At 34.6% G+C, this 20,055-nt stretch overlaps 1 protein-coding gene across 1 annotated transcript in view; it reads right to left on the minus strand.

Moving 5' to 3' along the window:
• The window catches only part of LOC150095666 (two pore channel protein 1-like), a 355,100-nt gene that overhangs the window by 92,192 nt on the left and 242,853 nt on the right, over nucleotides 1–20,055 (minus strand). The window contains exons 15-17 of the mRNA XM_090409936.1: nucleotides 19,500–19,532; nucleotides 16,644–16,706; nucleotides 7,239–7,311 (exon numbers count right to left, since the gene is read on the minus strand). Of these exons, the coding sequence (XP_090266062.1) occupies nucleotides 7,239–7,311; nucleotides 16,644–16,706; nucleotides 19,500–19,532 (169 nt within the window). The remainder of the gene's footprint in view (nucleotides 1–7,238; nucleotides 7,312–16,643; nucleotides 16,707–19,499; nucleotides 19,533–20,055) is intronic.

The raw sequence follows: 20,055 nt of genomic DNA on the forward strand, positions 1-20,055 counted from the left end.
CCATGTTCTCTTATACAGATGTCCATAGGGAAAATGGAACAGGCTGACTGTAATACTCTTTCCCAACTTGCAAAATTTAATGCTGATAGTCAGCCAAACATCTATCAACGAAGCAGTAAATTTTGCTGCTCAGACTGCATTCCAGGCAGCAACAACCTTAATTCCAAAAATATCATTTCAATTTCCACTCTATCCAAAGCTTTGGTGGAACCTAGAATGCCAGGAAGCCAAAAAGATCAATACAGAGAGCATGGGATATATTTCTAATATACTTCATCACATCAAACTTAATAGCTCTTAAGCGTGCTTGGGGCAAAGTCCACTATGTAAGACGCCAGAGTCAAAAACAATCTTGGATCCAATTTATCTCATCAATTAATTAAACAACTCAATGCAAAAATTGTATGGGATAAAATCCAGAAAATGAAAGGTAGATACAGAAGACACTATTTGTCTATTTAGACCATAATGGATGTGTTGTTGCTAATCCCAAAGCTATTGCAGACACTATGGGAGAAAACTTTGCCAGAATTTCTGTAACTGCTTTATTCCTTCCTTAATTTTTGATATTGATTGAGCAACAAAAGAAACAGAGACCAAATTTTTCTACCAATGGACTTGAGCCATACACTCAGTCATTTGTTAAGGAGGAACTATTAAGTGCAGTAGGTCCTGGTGACATCCATTATGGAATGATAAAACATCTTCCATCTTCTATGGATCTCCTTCTCTTAATATACAATAGAATACTTGCAGAGGAAGAGTTTCCAAATTCTTGGTATAAGTCAATTGTCACTGCTATCGCAAAACCAGGAAAGAATCCAACACAAGAAAATAATTATTGACCTATTGCTCTGACCAACTGACTTTGTAAGATATTGGAGAAAATGGTTAATGCTAGACTTCTCTGGTATTTAGCAAGCAACATCTTCTTTCCAATATGCAATGTGGCTTTCATAGACTGTTCAACTTTGAACCATTTGGTCTGTTTAGAAACTTGTATAAGAGAAGCATTCTTGAATCAAGAACACCTGATTTTGGTGTTCTTTGACATGGAAAAAGTTTATGACATAGGCCTGGAGATATAGCATATTAAAAGACCTCTACAACCTAGGTCTTAGAGGACACCTTCCTCTATTTATTAACAACTTTCTGTCCAAGAGCTTTCCAAGTCAGAATGGGGAGTATGCTATCTTGGCCATATCATGAAGAACAGGGTGTCTCAAGTGTGACACTTTTTGCTATCAAAGTTAACTCAATCACTGAGTAGCTTCCTCCCACTATAAGCAATGCTCTATATGTTGATTACTCACAATTTACTGTCATTCTCGTAACATGAGGGTAATCGAAAGATGACTTCAGTGCAACTGATTGTATATCTCTCTCTTTCTATGGGCACTCAGTAATGGGTTCAGGTTTTCAGCAGAAAAAAGTGTCTGTGTACACTTCTGTCAAAAATGCACTCTCCCCAGATCCTGAATTAAGAATGGGACAAATTGTTATTCTGTTTGTTAATTGTTATTCCAATAGCAACAGAAACCAAGTTCTTGAGACTTGTCTTTGACAGAAAACTTGCATTCCTTGCATGCATTTGTCAACTAAGAGAAAAGTGCAAGAGAGAACTGAATCTCCCTCACACTCTATTCTCTAGTGAATAGAGTGTGGATCAATCTTCATTGCTTTGTCTTTATGATGTATTTGCATGTCCAAAGCTGGATAATGGGTTTGCAGGGCAGAACAACCTGCAATGATTGGATCTCATCTGTCATCAGGATATATGGATAGCTACTAGTGCCTTTTGTTAGGTTGGCTAGCTTTTTTGCTACTTTTGCCACAGATAGCTACTTTTGCACTAGTAACTATCTGTGGCCAGAAAATTTGCCATAAAAATTAAAACTAACAATCTGGTGACCTTATCAACCAACTAGTTAGAGGAAGGTAATTGATTTAAAATTAAGCTTTCTAACTGACAGTCTGCTTCCCTTCATCTCTGATGTTGTCTTTAGTAAATTTGTGTTGTAATATTAGATGGAAGCAAAAGAAAGGCCAAGCACCTCCTATCCCAACTGAAAGAAGTGGATATATAATTCCAGATGACTATTAATTTCTAGAAAATAGTGAGCAGTTTGTATTATACGATAGTGGTGAAGATGATGAAGAGAGAATTTTAGTGTTTGGTACACAAGCTGAATTAGATGACCTTGAAAATAACAAGGATTGGGAATGTGACGGTACTTATAAATGCAGCCCAAATATATATTATCAGTTATTTAGGCTACATATAGTAATAGGAAGTATTAGCATTCCACGTCTTTTTGCTTTCATCATCATCATGAACCATGGGCTCACTGCCCATTGCCACCTTCACTATCTTCTTCCACCTTTCTTTGTCCAGTGCACAGTGTCGCTGTTTCTGTACACCCATTCCACACCAGTCCTTTATGTCATCTATTCATTCTCTCTATGGTCTACCTCTTCTGTTTACACCATCCATAATACCAAACATAAATGTCTTTATCTTCTGGTCCTCACTCATTCTACAGATGTGTCCAAATAATTGCAACCTCTGTTTTATAATCTTCTGCATTAGATTATCTTTTGGTTGTATCTTCTGACAGAGCTCTTAATTTGTGATTTTCTGTACCCATCCTATTCTTAGAATCTTCCTGCAATAAGTTCTTTCAAATGCCAAAGTTTTTTTTCTTGATTCCTTATTTATTACTTACCCACGTTTCAGATTCATACAGTACACCGCTAAAGATACATGTTTTCAGTATTCTTATTTTGTTTGCAGGCTGATCACTTTACTTTTCCAGATGTTATCCATGGTCTTCAGATTTGTTCTTCCCTTCGCAATCCTGATCTTTATTTATTTTTTACAGTCTAAATCATGTCATTTTACTTCCCAAATATGTGAATTATTCTACATTTTCTATATTAATTCCATCCACTTGTATCTTTTGTATCATGTTCTCTTCTTCCTTTTTTTTTTAACCCCTCTTTTACCTTGAGGTGTTGAGGGTTTTCTATTCATTTAACCACACCTGTACACAACGATAAGGTGGTTAGCCCTATGACTCCTGGTATAAACTATGTCTGTAGAAGCGTTGAGTTCTCAAGGCCGGTTTACCTGCTTGTGGGATGAAAACCCCCCAGATAAACTGGGGAGAAAAACCCTGCAGTCCATGCACAAGACCGGCTAACTTGGCTATGTCTGAAAAAAGATCCTACGCTCCTCACGTCAGCGACAGGAATCGGACCCAGGACATTCCTTTCCCAGGCATATGGTTGCGAAGCGCACAGACTATTTCATGTTCTTCTCACCAAATACAATTGTCTTCATTTTTTCCAAGTTTATAACAAGTCCAAATATATTCCCTTACTCATTTAACAGTTTCAGTGTAGTTCTCTTTCGTCTTCTTCAATAATAACAATATCATCTGCAGATCTCAGATTGTTAATTCTCATCCCATGTACTGATATTCCTTTTGCATCTTCATCATTTTATCCATTGCTCTTTATAAATGTGCAATGAAAATGCTTGGTGATATTGGGTCCCCCTGTCTAGTACCTCTGCTTGTTTTAAACCATTCCCGCAAATCATCACCTATTCTAACTGCTGCAACTGCATTATGATAAACATCTTTTAATATAGCTATTAGTTTTCTATCAATTCCATAAGATTTTAGCACTGCTAATGTCACTTTTTGGTCAATACGGCCAAATGCCTTCTGAAAATCAACAAATTAATTATATATGTTTTTGTTTTTTCTCCTAGCTTTCTCTATCATCATCAAATTCCTGCCATGTACCCTCGAGGGGTGTACAGGATATGATAGTACTACATTAAAAAAATTACATCATTACTAACTTCCTATCTACAATTTTCCTCCAAATCAGTCTGTTACTTATCAAGGCTCCAACATCATCAGATCTTATATTTCTATTGTCTAAGGCACTTTGTACCGTATCAATCCACCTATATCTTGGTCTTCCTCTGGGTCATTTTGCTGCCAACCTGGCAGAGATCACTTGTTTTGCTAATCTTTCTTTGCCCATTCTGTTTAAGTGACCATACTACCTGAGATTAGCTCTGCTAACGCATTCCTGGATGCTGACAATGTCACGTTCTTTCCTAATATCCTTGTTTTTAATATGATATTGCCAGTGATGCCATCTGTTCACGCCTCTAAATCTTTCTCAGGACTCTCATATCTGTGGTCTCCAGTCTTTGGTCATATCTGTGGTCTCCAGTCTTTGGTCAAGTGTTTTACTTCTGACCCAGCTCTCAGATTCATAAGTTAAAACTGGTTTGAACACTGTCTTGTATATACAACTAATTTAGTGTTCAGACTAATTTCTCTCTTATTCCATATGAATTTATTCAACTGACTTCCCACCATACCAGCTTTGCTGATTCTGTTGTCTATTTCTATTAATTTACCATCTTCACTAAAAATCATGCCTAAATAGCTGAAATGTTTTACTTGTTCCACACGTTCTCCATTCACAACACAGTTGACATTTTCAATGATTCTGCCTATTTTCATTTTCTTTGTCTTTTTATTCCTGACCTTCATACCATATCTATTACAACAGTTATTCAATTTTGTCAGAGAATCTTGCAAACTTGTAGCAGATTTATTTAGAAGTATAACATCATCTGCATAAAACAAAGAGCTGACATTAACATCTCCAATTTTGATATCATGTTCAATACCACTTTCCTTCATAATATGATCCATATAGATAATGAATAACAGAGGGGATAATGTACATCCTTGTCTCATACCAGATTTAACATTAAACCATCTTGCTGTACTTCCTTCAATTCTAACTGCTGACTTACAACTCAAATAAAGACTAAGTATTGCTTGATATAATGACACCATATAACTGTAGCATATTGAATAGCTTCTCTCTTGGGCACCTTGTCATATGCCTTTTCCAAATCAGCAAAACTTAAATAAAGATCTTTGTTACATTCCCATGCTTTCTCGACTATTTGTCGTAAAGTGAAGATCTGATCCTGACAGCCTTTATTTGGCCTGAATCCAGCTTGTTCTTCACCCAGCTTTTCTTCTACAATTCTTCTCAACTGTTTCTCAAGTATACTTGCATAGATCTTGCCAGGAACACTCAGTGGGGAAATACCTCTGTAATTCTCACATTCAGTTTTATTTCCCTTTTTATATATGGGTACAAGACAGCTCTACTCCAATCATCGGAAATTTGTCCCTCTGTCCAGGCTTTCTGAACAATGCATTGCAGCCACCGTAAGACTTTTATATCACCATACTAGAGCATTTCTCGTCGAATATCATCTATTCCTGCTGCCTTTCCACATTTCAAGCCTTTGATGGCTTTTTCTACTTCAAGTATGGATATGTATTCCTGACTGCATGCCTGGCCAGTGTTTTTTACCACTGTACTGTCATCACTGCTTGTTTCATTTAGCAGTTTTTCAAAGTAATTGCTCCATACTTCAAGGATATCTTTTTCTCCCGTTTTCATGTCACCTTTATCATCTCTAACTCCTTTTACAGCATTCTTTCTTCCATTCCTAAGCTTCTTCAACAACTTCCAGAATATTTTACTACCTTCTTGATATTTATTTTCTATATTCTTGCAAAAGTCCTCCCATGACTTTTGTTTAGCTAGTTTTACACAGTGTTTAGCATTCTTGCATTTGTCTCTGTATTCTCTAATAGCACAATCTGACTTATTTGCCAGGAACTTTTGATATGCTTTCTTCTTTTCCTTCACAGCCTCTTTAACTTCCTGTGTCCACCATGGAGTTCTAATTTTTCTGTCCTTGCAGACAACTTCACCACATGCCTCTCTGGCTGAATCAAACAGTGTTTTCTTCAGGGCTTGCCAATGAATCTCCAAGGTTTGGTTCCTGTTCTCAAACTCTTTCATTTTTTCTTCAATAATCTTTGTGTATTTTAGTCTACAGTTCACATCTGAGAGCTGCTCAACTTTTATTCGCTGTAAAACTTTCTTACATGTTATTCTTTTCAATAAGAAATTCAATTTTGTCCTGCTCAAGACTAAATAGTGATCGCTTCCAATTTCAAATCCTCTGTACACTCTGGTGTCCTGCACCAGGGAGAAAACATCACTATCAACAATAACATAGTCAATGAGACTTTTCTTGTTCCTTGCCTCTTCTCTCCATGTGAATTTGTGCACATTTTTATGTTGGAACATGGTGTTAATAATAACTAGTGCATGTCCTGAGCAGAAATCCAACAAATATTTGCCATTATTATTAGCGTTGCTCTTTTCTCCAAATTTTCTCAAATTATTTTTGTATGTCTGACAATCACTTCCTACTCTGCTATTTCGATCTCCAACAAGGACCAACTTTTCCTTTTTCATTGTGTCAGTAGCTTTTTCTAGAGCCTCAAAAAATTCCTCCACTTCTACCTTAGTAGAACTTTCTGTGGGACCATAGGCACAAATAAGTCTCATTGTCCAGTTTCCCATTCTCATATTTGCCCACATTACTCTACTTGAGACTGACTGCCATTCAAGAAGATTAGCCTCATATTTTGTGTTGAATATTATGGCTACTCCTTCTTTTCCTTGATTGTCATTTCCTGAGTATAACATTTTGTATTTATTGCTCAAAAAGATCTCACCAGTTTTTGTTTCAGTCAACCCGATAATGTCGATCTGGTACTTATCTAATTCCTCAGCTAGCTCCATTTCTTTGCCATTCAGGCTTTTTATATTGATAGTACCGATCTTTAACTCTGGTGATGTTGAGTTGGGGTGTGTTTTCAGATTTGTTGCAGTAGCTCACTTTTCACTTTTGTAATATTCTGGTGGAATGCTAGCACTTCACAGGAGAGAAAAATGAAATTTTTATCTATTTAGCAGAGCCAAATAGACTCTGGAAGATGTTATCAGACTCAGACAAAATTTCAAACAAAATTTGTCAGACAAACTGCATGATGTTTATAACTTTTTACAAATAATTAATTTATACATATAAATACAATAATTTATGCATATAAATAATTGTATTTATATGCAAATACTGCATAGCTTAACTTAATTTTTGTACATACTATTCACTAATTTATCTCTTCTATGCAAACAGATTTTTTTTCTTTCCACAATCTATATTACTACAGTCAAATAAAGCATTCCAATGAGTGTTTCTTTCTGTCTGGAAAAGTAGTTATAATTAATTCAAGTGTTTAAAGTTAATAAATGAATGAACTTACTTGTTCCAATTTGAATTAAAATATTTACAAATTCCAAGGCCAACAATCTTCAATGTAACTTCGATAGCATAAACTGTAAGAAAGTATTTTCATTTAGAACTGAACTGCAATATGAAAATGATATCCTGACTAGTTACAGGAATTTATACAAATAGTGTTTATGCAAAATACTTGAACTAGTTCAAGATGAAGGATTTCACTTGCTGTAAAATTTGTCAGCTGTCAGCAATATCAAAATGAAGTGTATACACATGTAGAATAAACAACACACTTAGAAATAGGTTTTATTTTATTATTCATTATGAGATACTGCAAAATTATATAATATATAATTACAAAAATTTTATAATTTTCATTTTTACAAACAAACAATTAGAAAATATTTCTCATATTTCATCTAAAGAAGTCAATTTTAGCATTTTGGAAAAACAAGAGAAAACTTTTATTAGCTAAGTCACAAATCTAATAAGAAATTAATAAGAAAGCATTTAAAAAAAAAAAAAAAATTTCTAATAAACTGATCAAGTCATTCACTTACCAAAGAAGAACACTTTATATAAACACTTTAACTTTGCAAGAGAGTGCTGAAAGTTAAAGTGATTGTCAACTAAGCATTCTGAGCCTTCTGGTCTTACTTTAACAAAAAGTGAACAAAGAGAGTAACAGGGGAATCTCACAAAAAAAAAAAAAAAAAAAAAAAACGTAATAATAACATTGTTGTGATCCACTCTAGGCAATCTAACTGTCATTTTCTGCTTCTATTGCAACCATCCATTTATAATGAACACCAGTGGCATCACATGCCCATTTCGGTCGAATGTCTGTCGTGTGGCTTATGCAACCTATGCTACAAAATTCACATCAATTTGACTGTATGATTGCATTTTTATCGATGTGTGAAAGTTTTAAGAGTGCATAGCACATCACTGCTCATCTTAATTGGTCCAATGCAATTAATTGCAGGATAACTTTGAATACTTTAATTATCAATTAATTGTAACCGAGATGCATGGAGTCAAAGACAATGTGTTTGTTTTAAGATATATTAGAAAACAATAATGAAGGAGAATACTATATTTGGTTGGTATACTGTATTTTTCCATGTATAAGATGATACTTTTTTCTAAAATTTTTAGATCAAAAATTAGGGGTCGTCTTATACACGGGGGGGACTGGTTGAGAGACCCGCGGTTGCTGTGGTGAAACTCTTGGTACCTTGTCTCTGCGAACAGGCTTCCACCAATCACTAGCCTTTGTTAACTCTGTTGATTGACGTCATTTACAGCTGATTCTGAATAAACCAATCAGAACTCTGAAATCATTCATACATCTACAACTCGTTGGCGGGGTAAGTTAATGCATTAATAATATTTTGAGCACTAGCCCATAAAAATGTCCGAAAATAAAAAACGATTGTCATATTCTTCAAAATTCAAGTTAAAAGTCATCAATTCTATCTTAAAAATATTACCTAATTACTAAATATATTTTGAATATTTAAAAAAATATTAAATGTGTTCTGTTTTATGTTTAAAATAGTGATTTCTCAATTTTGGGTTCGAAAAAGTAGGATTCGTCTTATACATGGAAAAATATAGTATTTGAATTACTCAAAGGTGTAAATATAGTAGTAAATTTGGAAGAGGAGGACAAGACCTCCTCTATGATAGCCGTGAAAATGATGTGAAAGGAAAACAGGGAGCTATGATTACAAATGATTCAATGTGCAGACTGTGAAGGGAAGATGGTGTGCCATATGTTGAGTGGGATATTTTTGATAGGAAGAATTCTACTTGTAGGATGAATAATACTTAATTGGGATTTGATGTTGGGTGCTTGGAGGAATTGTTCAGTGAAAGAACAAATAAAGGTAGCCAGAGAAACTAGGTATGACAGGCTGGCTACATTAGAACCAGGACACATGCACACAATGTGTGTATGTGAAAAGAAAGAAAGAGTGAGAGAGGTTCTGTTGGATAAGAACAGCATAGACTGCAGTTGCAGGATAAGGAATTTGGTGGACAAATCAACTCAGACTTATTTGAATCAGTCAGATTTTAAGAGTTTCTTGAATATGCATCAGCCTGGTGGTCAGGTAACTTATTATGTTCACTAATTCTAGAAGCTCAGAAATAAAAGTGATAAATTTTTAGTAGCGGTAAATGAAATGGGACCAAGTATTATTGGTATTAGTGAGATCTGGATAACAGAATAGCATATCTTTGCAGGAATAGAATGTGATCAGTAATATGATGTATTTAAGGAGGGCAGACAGGATAGAAATTGGTAGAGTATTGCTAATGACTTTGAGGACGAAATCCAACCAGAGTAGCGATCCTGAATGGTATGGGTAGTGTGTGCAATATAGGCAAATAGGTCCATTTTAAGCTGCCTTAAGCAGCTTAAAATGGATCTATTTGTTGCAAGAATATTGATTGTAGTAACAGCATCCAAATATATATGAATTGGGTGGCTGTTTTGCTTCCAACTGAAGAGAATGATTATGCAATTTAAACTTAGCAGACATAAAATCATTCAAGAATTTTGAAATAAATAAATAAAAAATTTATGCATAACAGGTGATTATGACAGACTGAGAAGGGAGTAGTGTCCTGGCATGAAAAACTACATGGTTAAGAATCAGCAGTGCATGACAAGTGATCAGGATTCTATATCTGACTGCATTCCTAGAATTAGGAGAATAAATTGGATGAGAGTTAAATGGATGAATAAGACTTTTGAGAGCAGTAGAAAAAGGCTCAGTAGCAGTATGAAAAGGAAAGTGAGTCATGAGGTACAAGATTAGAAAATGAAAAACAGTAATTTGAACATGCAAAGAGAAATCTGAGAGATTTTTTTTAAAATTAGTAAAATGAAAAAATAGCTATGGAAGAATAACCCTAAAATTAGGGAAGTGTCATTTGTTTAAAAACAACTGGGTTGTTGAGCAATCACTTTAACAAAGTATATAACTCAGGCAAACCCATTAGCAATGTAGATGCTGAGGTGAAACTAGATGAAATGATAAAGTTGGTGGTATTAAAGCTATTGCAAGAGACTTGATTCAAACACATCAGCTGGATATCATCAGAGGTGCTAAATGAAAATACAACTAGAAAGGCCTCTGACTTGGTTATTCAAATATGCCTCAATGTGAGAAATGAGTGGAAAGAGAATAATACGAGGATGGTCTGACAAGTTCCCGGCCTAACAATGAAAAAACGAATTTATCATTTCTAAATTATTTTTATTTTTCGACATAATCTCCCTTAAGACTAATACATTTATTCCAGCAATGCTCCAGCACCATTATCCTGTCTCTGTAATGGTTCTCAGTAAGATCTGCAAAATATTCCTTTGCAGCTGCAATCTCTTCATTCGAAGAAAAATGCTGACCGGCGAGGAAGCGTTTTAGTTTTGGGAAGAGATAGAAGCCAGAGGGAGCCAAATCTGAGGTATAGGGTGGATGTTCCAACAATGCAGATTCCTTAATTTTCCCACTGCCAAAACACTTTTGTGAGCAGGTGCATTGTCCTGATGAAAGATGATTTTTTTCTTCTGCAAACAGAGTCTTTTTTCACAAATTTTTTCGTGAAAACACCCAGTTATTGTTTTACCCTTTTCAAGATAATTAATAAACAAAAGGCCTTTAGTGTCCCAAAACTGATGGAACTGACTTTGTCTTCTTTGGCACTGAACAACCGGCTTCTGTCCATTGTTTTGACTGCTGTTTGGATTCTGGTGTGTTATGGAATCCACGTCTCATCCATAGTAATAAATCAACGCACAAAATCAGTTTTATTCTTGTTAAAACGCTCCAATCACTGCTCAGATATTTTGCTGTGAGCAAGCGTGGCACCCATCTTGCGCAAAGCTTTTTAATATGCAATTCTCCATGAAAAATATATCCTACACGTTCTTTTGAAATGCCTATAGTCTCAGCAATTTCATGCACTTTGACTTCCCAGTCATCCAATACCATATCGTGCACTTGATCAATGATTTCTGGTATTGTTACACTTTTTGGACATCCTTCACGTGGATCATCTTCAAGGCTGGTACGGCCATGTTTAAACTCGGCAGCCCATTTCTTAATTGTCAAAAACAAAAGGAGAAGAGTGCCCATAAACGTTTATGAACTTCGAATGAATTTCTTTTGGCATTAAACCTTCTTTTATAAAGAAATTTATAACTGCATGATACTTAATTTTATCCAGACAACACTTTTGCTTCAGACAGCTGTATAAAATGAACTACTTGATAGAATGACTTGTAATTTCACATGGATGCTTATGACAGATGTACCAACTTTGAAAAAAAAAAAAATTGTGTCGATAGTGTTGACATCTATGGTCGAGGCCAAGAACTTTTCAGACCACCCTTACTATATATTTTTAAAAATTTTTAGTGTTAAGTTGTTAACTTATAGGATGTTATATTAATTTATATTATTTTATATTAATTTATAATTAATATTTATATTAATATAACAAGTTATATTATATTACCATGTTCCAACATAAAGATATGCACAAGTTCACTTGGAGAGAAGACAAAAGAAATAAGAAAAACCTCACTCACTATGCTATTGTTGATGGTGATAGATTCATGCTGGTTCAGGATATAAGATATGTAGAGGATTTGAAATTGGAGTGACCATTACTTAGTTTTAAGGAGGATAAAACTAAATTAAAAATATTAAAAAGGACAGTATATAAAGTTTTAAAAAGAATTAAAGCTGAGCAGCTTTTACAGGTAAACTGCAGACTCAACTATACCAACATTATTGAAGAAAGAATAAAACAGTTCAAAAACAGGAACCAAATCTTGGAGTCTCAGTGGCAAACCGTCTCAAATTGATTGATTCAGTTAGGGAAGCATGTAGTGATGTTGTCTGCAAGGATTATTAAGAGAAACACCATGGTGGATACTAGAAGTTAAAGATGTATGTAATCTTGGAAAAGAAGAAAGGATAGCAAAAGTGCCCAGCAAATAGTCAGTAGATGCCCTAAAAGAATACAGAAAAAATTAAAGCAAACCAAGCTATGTGTGAAAGTAGCTAACAAAAGTCATGGGAAGGCTTAGGTAAATATCAGGAAGGTGGCAAAATGTTCTGGAGACTATTGAAAAAAAGCTTAGAAATGGAGGAAACAATGCCATAAAAGGAATCAAAGATGATAAAGATGACATGAAAACTGAAGAGAGGGATATCCTATATGTCTGGAGTAATTACTTGGAAAGACTGTTAAATGAAACAAGCATTGACAGAACTGTAGTAGAAAATTTTCAAGAGAAATGCAAACCAAATTCATATCAATACTTGAGGTATAAAAAGCTATAAAAAATTTGAAATGCGGAAAAGCAGCTGAAGTAGATGATATTCAACCAGAAATGCTCAAATACAGAGGTATAAAAGTTGTTCTGCAGTGGCTACACTGCATAATTCAGAAGTCCTGGATAGCCATGGCTACATTAGAACCAGGACATATGCACATAATGTGTGTGTGTGAAAAGGGAGAGAGAGAGAGAGAGAGGTTCTGTTGGACAAGAACAGAGGGTGTGAAAAAGTTCCCATTTATAAAAAAGAGAATAAAGCTGAATGTGAGAATTACAGAGGAATTTCTCAAATAAGTGTTCCAGGTAAGATTTATACAGGTATACTTGAAAAGAGGCTGAGAAAAATTGTGGAAGGAAAACTGGAAGAACAAGCTAGATTTAGTTGAGAGATGATGGGAATATGACAAGGTGCCGAGGGAAAAACTTTTCAAAATACTACAGTTATTTGGAGTAAATGTAACATTATACAGGGCAATACATAATATATATTTAAGTTGTAAATCCGAAAATTACTGTATTTTTCACCTTATAAGATGCACCATTGTACACATCACATTTTTCATGTATAATTTTTGAAAAAAAAAAAAATTCTTCATAGAACTCTTTACCCATTCGCATACCTGCAAAATTGTGCCCTTCTTTCTCCTACCTGTAGATTTTTCCAATTGACCCATTTTTTCCTCATAAACCTTTTAAATGGTTTGTTTATTGATACATCTAAAGGTTGAAGCACAGAGGTGAGTCCTCCTGGGGTTACAGCTATTTTTGTGTTCATTTTGCAAAGTTAATTCTAAACAGATTCCAGATTCAGTTTTATGGCATCTAACTAAGCAGGCTTCTGACGTAAACTGCAAGGATGTCCAGACCACATCATCTTTATCTATAACTTCATCCCTTCCTCATCCATCCATCCTTTCGGATGAATATGAATATAAACTCCTTTGGGAAATTTTTCTTTTAAAAATTAAAAAAAGGTGATAATTTTGTTCCATCTGCACAGCACAGCAAAACAACAGTATAGTGTTATTTTTTTAAGAGCAGAAGTTTTAACAATCATTTATTATTATTTTTTTGTTTACCTTTGGAGTCAGTAGTCTTGTTCGAGGGCACATCAAAAGTCAGAGGCACTTCATCCATATTAGCTATCTGTGAAAGTTCAAAACTATCTTGTTTTCTAGCATTTATGATGAATCTGTAAAACTCGATAATTTTATTTTTGAATTTGTCTGGCATTTTTTGTGATATTTTTGTTTCGGCACACATGCATAAATCATTTCTCTTCATAAATCTAAAGCACCATGATGGCAACCCTGTAAAATTGATGAATGCTGCATACTGGCAATTATTGCCAATACGCAGCAACATGATCTTCTTTGATCCATTATCCAAGTTTTTAATTTATTATAAATTTCTGGCCATTTTTCAGGTTTTCTGGAGATTGTGTTTTTTAGAATTTTCTTCTATTAATTGCTGCTCTTGTTTTCTCCAAGTTCATACCATTTTTTTCTGTAGGCAGAGGTCCAAAGTGCCTCTGCTGGCCTATTGCCATTCTTTTTTGTGTACTCAATCACACTATGATTAAATGCAATCGTATAGCTATGTCAGTGTTTTGTAGAATCCATGGGTTATAAAAAAAATGGAAAGACTATAGATATATGGTCAACAGTATGGCCAAGCAGTGGGTGCTCCACTATCTTTACCATGGCTAAACTGGTGACAGAAAAATGTGAAGGGTCATCTCTATCTAAAGCCAATCTTTCACCTTCTTGTCTGATGGAGAAACCTTGATGATATTTTTATTGTTTGGAAACATGGTCAACAAGAACTACATAACTGTCTCCTCTTCCTCAATTCATACTGCCAAGAGATCAACAAATTTAACACTGATATTGAGACCAATAATAAATAACCTTTTATAGATGTTATGGTTAACAATAATAAGAATGTATTTCCATAATATTAAATTCTAATGAACAGAACAACATGCATTTTAAGAGACTTTCAAAGAGAGAGAGAGAGAGAGAAGGAGGGGGGGGGGGTACTGATCTCATATATAATCAACTCACATGCAATCACGGATATCAGATACAAGTATATTTCTCTCGTATATTTTCAGTGGATTTCCATTTGATTTATTTTTCTGCTAAAAGAACTAAAAACCAAAGTTAAAAGATAAGTTCAAATTATGGGATCTTCTGAGATCTCTAAAAGGTGTAAATTTTTTCTAAAAATATCATCATCATCATCATCAAATTCCTGCCATGTACCCTCAAGGGGTGTACAGGATATGATAGTACTACATGAAAAAAATTATATCATTATTAATTTCCTATCTACAATTTTCCTCCAAATCAGTCTGTTACTTGTCAAGACTCCAACATTATCAGATCTTATATTTCTATCTTCTAAGGCACTTTGTACCGTATCAATCCACCTATATCTTGGTCTTCCTCTGGGTCGTTTTGCTGCCAACCTGGCAGAGAACACTTGTTTTGCTAATCTTTCCTCGCCCATTCTGTTTAAGTGACCATACCACCTGAGATTAGCTCTGCTAACACATTCCTGGATGCTGACAATGTCAAGTTCTTTCCTAATATCCTCGTTTTTAATATGATATTGCCATTGATGCCATGTACCAAAATTGGGATGAGTTATGAAATCCACAAGGATAATTACTACTGTGGTGTGAATTTCTCTTTTTTATAAAAAAAATCCGAACTGCTTATTATGATATCATCCCACCATTCGGCACACACTGGTCCACATCTATGTTGCCCTACTTAGAAGAAACCTTTCTGGTATCTTCTAAGTAGGGTTCATGGTTTCTAAGAGTCACATGAAGTTATTCATGCAAATGGAATGCTAATAAAAATCAAGGCTTAAATGGAGAATCTTATGTAGTCACACATAATATGTATATGATTACATATGGCATCACAGCCATCTTATGGCAGCTTGGTAAGATGGCTGTGAGTGGATGGTTCCATCTTATCTGATTTTTCCATGAATGCCAGAGTATTCAAGGTTCTGCGATCTTCTCTCACTTCCTATCATATTCATAGCTTTACTGATGAAAGTACACTCCATTCTTCATCATTCACAAAACCTTGTACTCAGATGACTCAAGCGTCAAGATCTTCTGGGTCATTCTAAGTGAGGTGAAGATAATTCAGTAAATTTTAATGCTATCAAAACATAATCCTGCCTTATTTATCAGAACAAAAACCATTCTTCACTCTTGATAACACTCTACTTGCCAACCAAGATCAATTTTTATTTCCTAGGCTGACTTGTACATCTAGCCTATTCTGGCATAATACATCATGACCATAGTCTTTTTAGACTCAAAAAAAGCTCGGTATTCCAAACATTACTTCTCTTCTGCTCTACTTCTAATATTTTATAAACAAAATCTGCCCATCCTTAGAATAATGTTCTCACATCTGGATTTGTGCACCAAAAACCTCTCTTAGAATGCTGTATCCAACAGAGAGCTATTTCACTTAAAATAGATGACTCTTCTTTTGTTGCCTATCCCCCCCCACCACCACCACCTCAACTGCTTCTGCATAGATGCTCTGTTTCTGTATTTTCTCAAGGTATTTCCATGAATGCTGCTCCACAACTATTTCTGCATTTCCCTCCAATCATGTACTAACATGGGCAGCTGCTGGTCAATATCCATATACATTTCAGCTTCAAACTCACTCAACCCCTTCCTTCATTCCACATACTTCTCTTTGGAAGTATGTGGATAGTATCGGAAAGACAAAAGTCTTTCCAATACCATTTTTCCAATGCATATAGCCTCCTCTAATCACTTGAACACAAACACAGGTCTTGAGACATCTTGGTATGGAGGTTACAGAACTCCAGGTTACTGTTCGAGGAGCAGGACACTATGCAATTGGACAATGCCAGTAATATGTAAGTAGTCTCTTAATTAACTTGAATATGACAATAATCTCTCTCCCAGTAGTCCTTAATAATAATAAAAAAAACACTGTTTATGAGCTGAAAAAAAATACTGATATAAAAAAAGCATATGAATAATGAAAAATTACTTACATACAATAAAGCCAAGAGAGATATAAGTTTCTAAAGATTCTCCTACTCTGATATGGTGGGTAGCTGAAAAACAATGCATTAAAAAAAAGATGCAAAAGTTAAATATAATATGTTTTATGGCTTGGAATAATTAATTTCATGTTTTAGGTCTTACAAAGTCATGAATACTTTATAGTATTCCATAGTATTTATTCTCTATAGTATTCTACAGTATTATATTATATTTAATAACAATAAGGTGAGGACTGGATTGGGCACTGGACATTGGGTTAGAATGTCTTGATCAGTTCTCTGCATTCCTTACAGATTATGGGGGGGTCTCCTTCCATTTATCTAGCTTTGACCCTCTTCCCCCTCTCAACTCAAAGACTAGTAACCATAATTCAATGTATGGTGCAGTACTGGTATTGTTTGGAATTATGGCTGATGTGACCAAGACTATGATACCAGTGTATTATGTCTGTTAATGACACGTTTTTTCTTACTGATCCTGTTTTGCATCACAGTCCAAACTTCTAGAGGGCTGATCCCTGATGGTGCAGGCAATTTAGCATGTGAGGATGGGGTTGGAAACCTCAGAATCATTTTTTTCGCTGGAACACCACATTTGGCCAATGATCTTCCAACTGGGATAACAGATACAGCTGTAGCATGTCCAGACAGTTCACCACTCTCACTGTTTTCCTGCAAAGAAAAAGGACCCCAAAATTTCTGAACATGACAAACTACACCAGATATTCACATTTGGACTAGCTCTTTCGAATACTCGAATAGCACGAGGGCTTTTGTCCCCATATTCTGCAGTTATGATGATTTACCCTTCTTGATACGCAAAACGTTACTTCATCACTAAATATCCATCTGTGAAGATAATTATCATCAGCTTTGACTTTTGACAAAATGTCTTGGGCAAATTGGAAATGGTGGAGTTTATCGCCCACATGTAAAGTCCACAATCTGAAGTTTGTAGGCAATTATGAACAACCCTCTAAATAGCTGTTTGTACCTAACTGCAAAGAAGCTTGTCTAGTCGATTCCTATAGTTATAGATACTCCACAGGTCTCATTATACAAGAAAGAGTTTAATGAGAGAGATGTGATTGGTATTGTGTGTATAAAGGTTAGTGTGGGTCTCCTGTGATGAGTTTTCTGATTCCATGGGGATACCCATATAATAATAATGATGATGATAATAATATCAGTCATCATTTTATTTTTTTATTTAATAAATTTATAGTTTGCATCATTTAAAAGTTCTCTGTGAATTTTTAATTTGCTGATTGTTTAGTCAATGATAACAATATAACTTTTTCCTATCCAGTTTTCTGAAACAGTTAGAAAATTTATATCAGCTAATCTTAGCATAAAAATTATCAAAATTTTAGTGAAAAAAATTATAATTTCAGCAAATTATAACATTTAACACTGTCACCAAAAGTTTTTGATGTAATTTATATTATAAAATATAAATCTTAATTCTTAATATATAAGAAGGGATCAGTACCAATTCTCAGAATTTTCCCTTTCAACATTTTGATTTTTTCATTTTGTCTGGGAGAACTGTTCCTGTTACACCTTTATTAATTCTTTATTAATTTAATTCACACCTTTTTTAGTAGTTGTGGCATTATATTTTTCTTTAAATTTATTGGACATAACAGAAAAAAATGAAACTGGATAGTAAGTTATAAGTTATCTGTCAAAAACTTTTCGGTCTTGGATAAAGTTAGTTATAGCAGTTTTTTTTAAGTTAGTCAGCATTAGTTCTTCCAATAGTGGCTTCACATTCTTCAAAAATAATTGGTAAAGAAACTAATTTAAAAAAAAGTATATTTTATGGTTTTCTATTTTTTTCCATCTTTTGAAAGGTGCATATGCTGAAGTTGTTTAGCATTTTGCAGTATTGATTCTATAGGTAATAATCTGCTCTCCAGCCAAAGGCTCTGGGTTCAAATCCCGCTGTGGGCTTGGATGTTTGTGATTGTGTGATTGAAATACTAGTGGTAGTGGTGGGTGGGTGGTAGATGGCATGGGTGTAGTTGTGGTTCAATGTTGTTGGTGGATTGTGGGTAGTGGAGATAGAGAGTTGTAGTAGATGCCCTCTCTCGATGAGTCTTTGGACTCCCTGGAGGTGTCAAGTAATAACAATAATAAAACGTTTTGAGTTAAACTTTCATTTTCTATAAGCAGTTTTATTTTGTTGTTTCCAGTTTGAAAATTATAGGCCACAGAAATCCCGACAACAATTTAGAATCATCCTCTGTGTGTGTGTGTGTGTGTGTGTGTGTGTGTGTGTGTGTGTGTGTGTGTGTGTGTGTGTGTGTGTGTGTGTGTTTTGTTTATCTAACAATAACAAAAGGGTTTGGTTTCTTAGCAGATCAACATCTTTGAACCACCAAATAGTTCAAAGGTACATGAATGTTCTTGAAGCATGCACACATTAACATAAGAAGCACCTTATTCATTATCAAGTTATAGAAATCCTCTAAAGCCCTTTTATTTCCCAAGGGGAGTATGCAAAACTCTTTTAGCCTTTGTTAACTTTTGAAAATCAACAGCCAGCCAGTCATCACTACCCTTAGTCATCACCAACAGTTTGGTTCATGGATATAATAATTTTGAAGAATGGGATGAGAGTGCTACCATTTTGTGATCCTATGGTTTGATTTAATTGATTTGATTTGATTTAACTCAACTTCTGTTTTTTTTTTTTTTTGAAGATATTTAATTGAATGAATTTTAAAAATCTCAAAAGCATTAGTTTACAAAGGAGCTTATGAGCCAAAGCTGGAGGGGGGGGGGGTTAAAAATTGTAGAATTGGTAGGTTTTGATAATCTGAATAAAACAAAACTTACCTGAATATGTATCCAATTTTCCAGTTTGAAGAGCTAATAAATAAAGAATACTAAAAATTTAATTAAACTTTTCAAACCACATAACATATTGATATTTGAGATTTAGCCATATATTTTAAGCATACAGAAGTCACACATAATCTAAATTCAAAGACTTGAAAATGCTTTCTCAAAAGTTCAAACTAAGTTAAAATAAAAACTCAAACTCACTTGGAATTAAAATTTGTCTGAAAAATTGTGATTTGTTATGCTATACTTATAAAAATCATGCTAAACTGACTAAAAACAGTGAAAAGTAATTCTGAACATCAAGCAGAAATAGTAACTATCCTAATTTGTGAAATCATCATCTTCTTCACCATGTAGGCTCAATGACCTGTCATACCAAGTAACCTAGCTTCATACAAGCCTACTTAATACTATGATAGGATGGTTAATCGTACTTGTGGTTGATTTGTCCATCTTGTGGATGTAAAACCCTAGTTACCAGGAGAAAATAACCATGCCAACTTTGTAACTGCTAACTCAGCTTATCATAAAGCCTTCATAAAGGTTC

The sequence above is a fragment of the Typopeltis vanoorti genome, chromosome 20 (genome assembly GCF_054136105.1).
Source record: "Typopeltis vanoorti isolate ZY-2024b chromosome 20, IOZ_Tvanoo_1.0, whole genome shotgun sequence".
Classification (NCBI taxonomy): domain Eukaryota; kingdom Metazoa; phylum Arthropoda; class Arachnida; order Uropygi; family Thelyphonidae; genus Typopeltis; species Typopeltis vanoorti.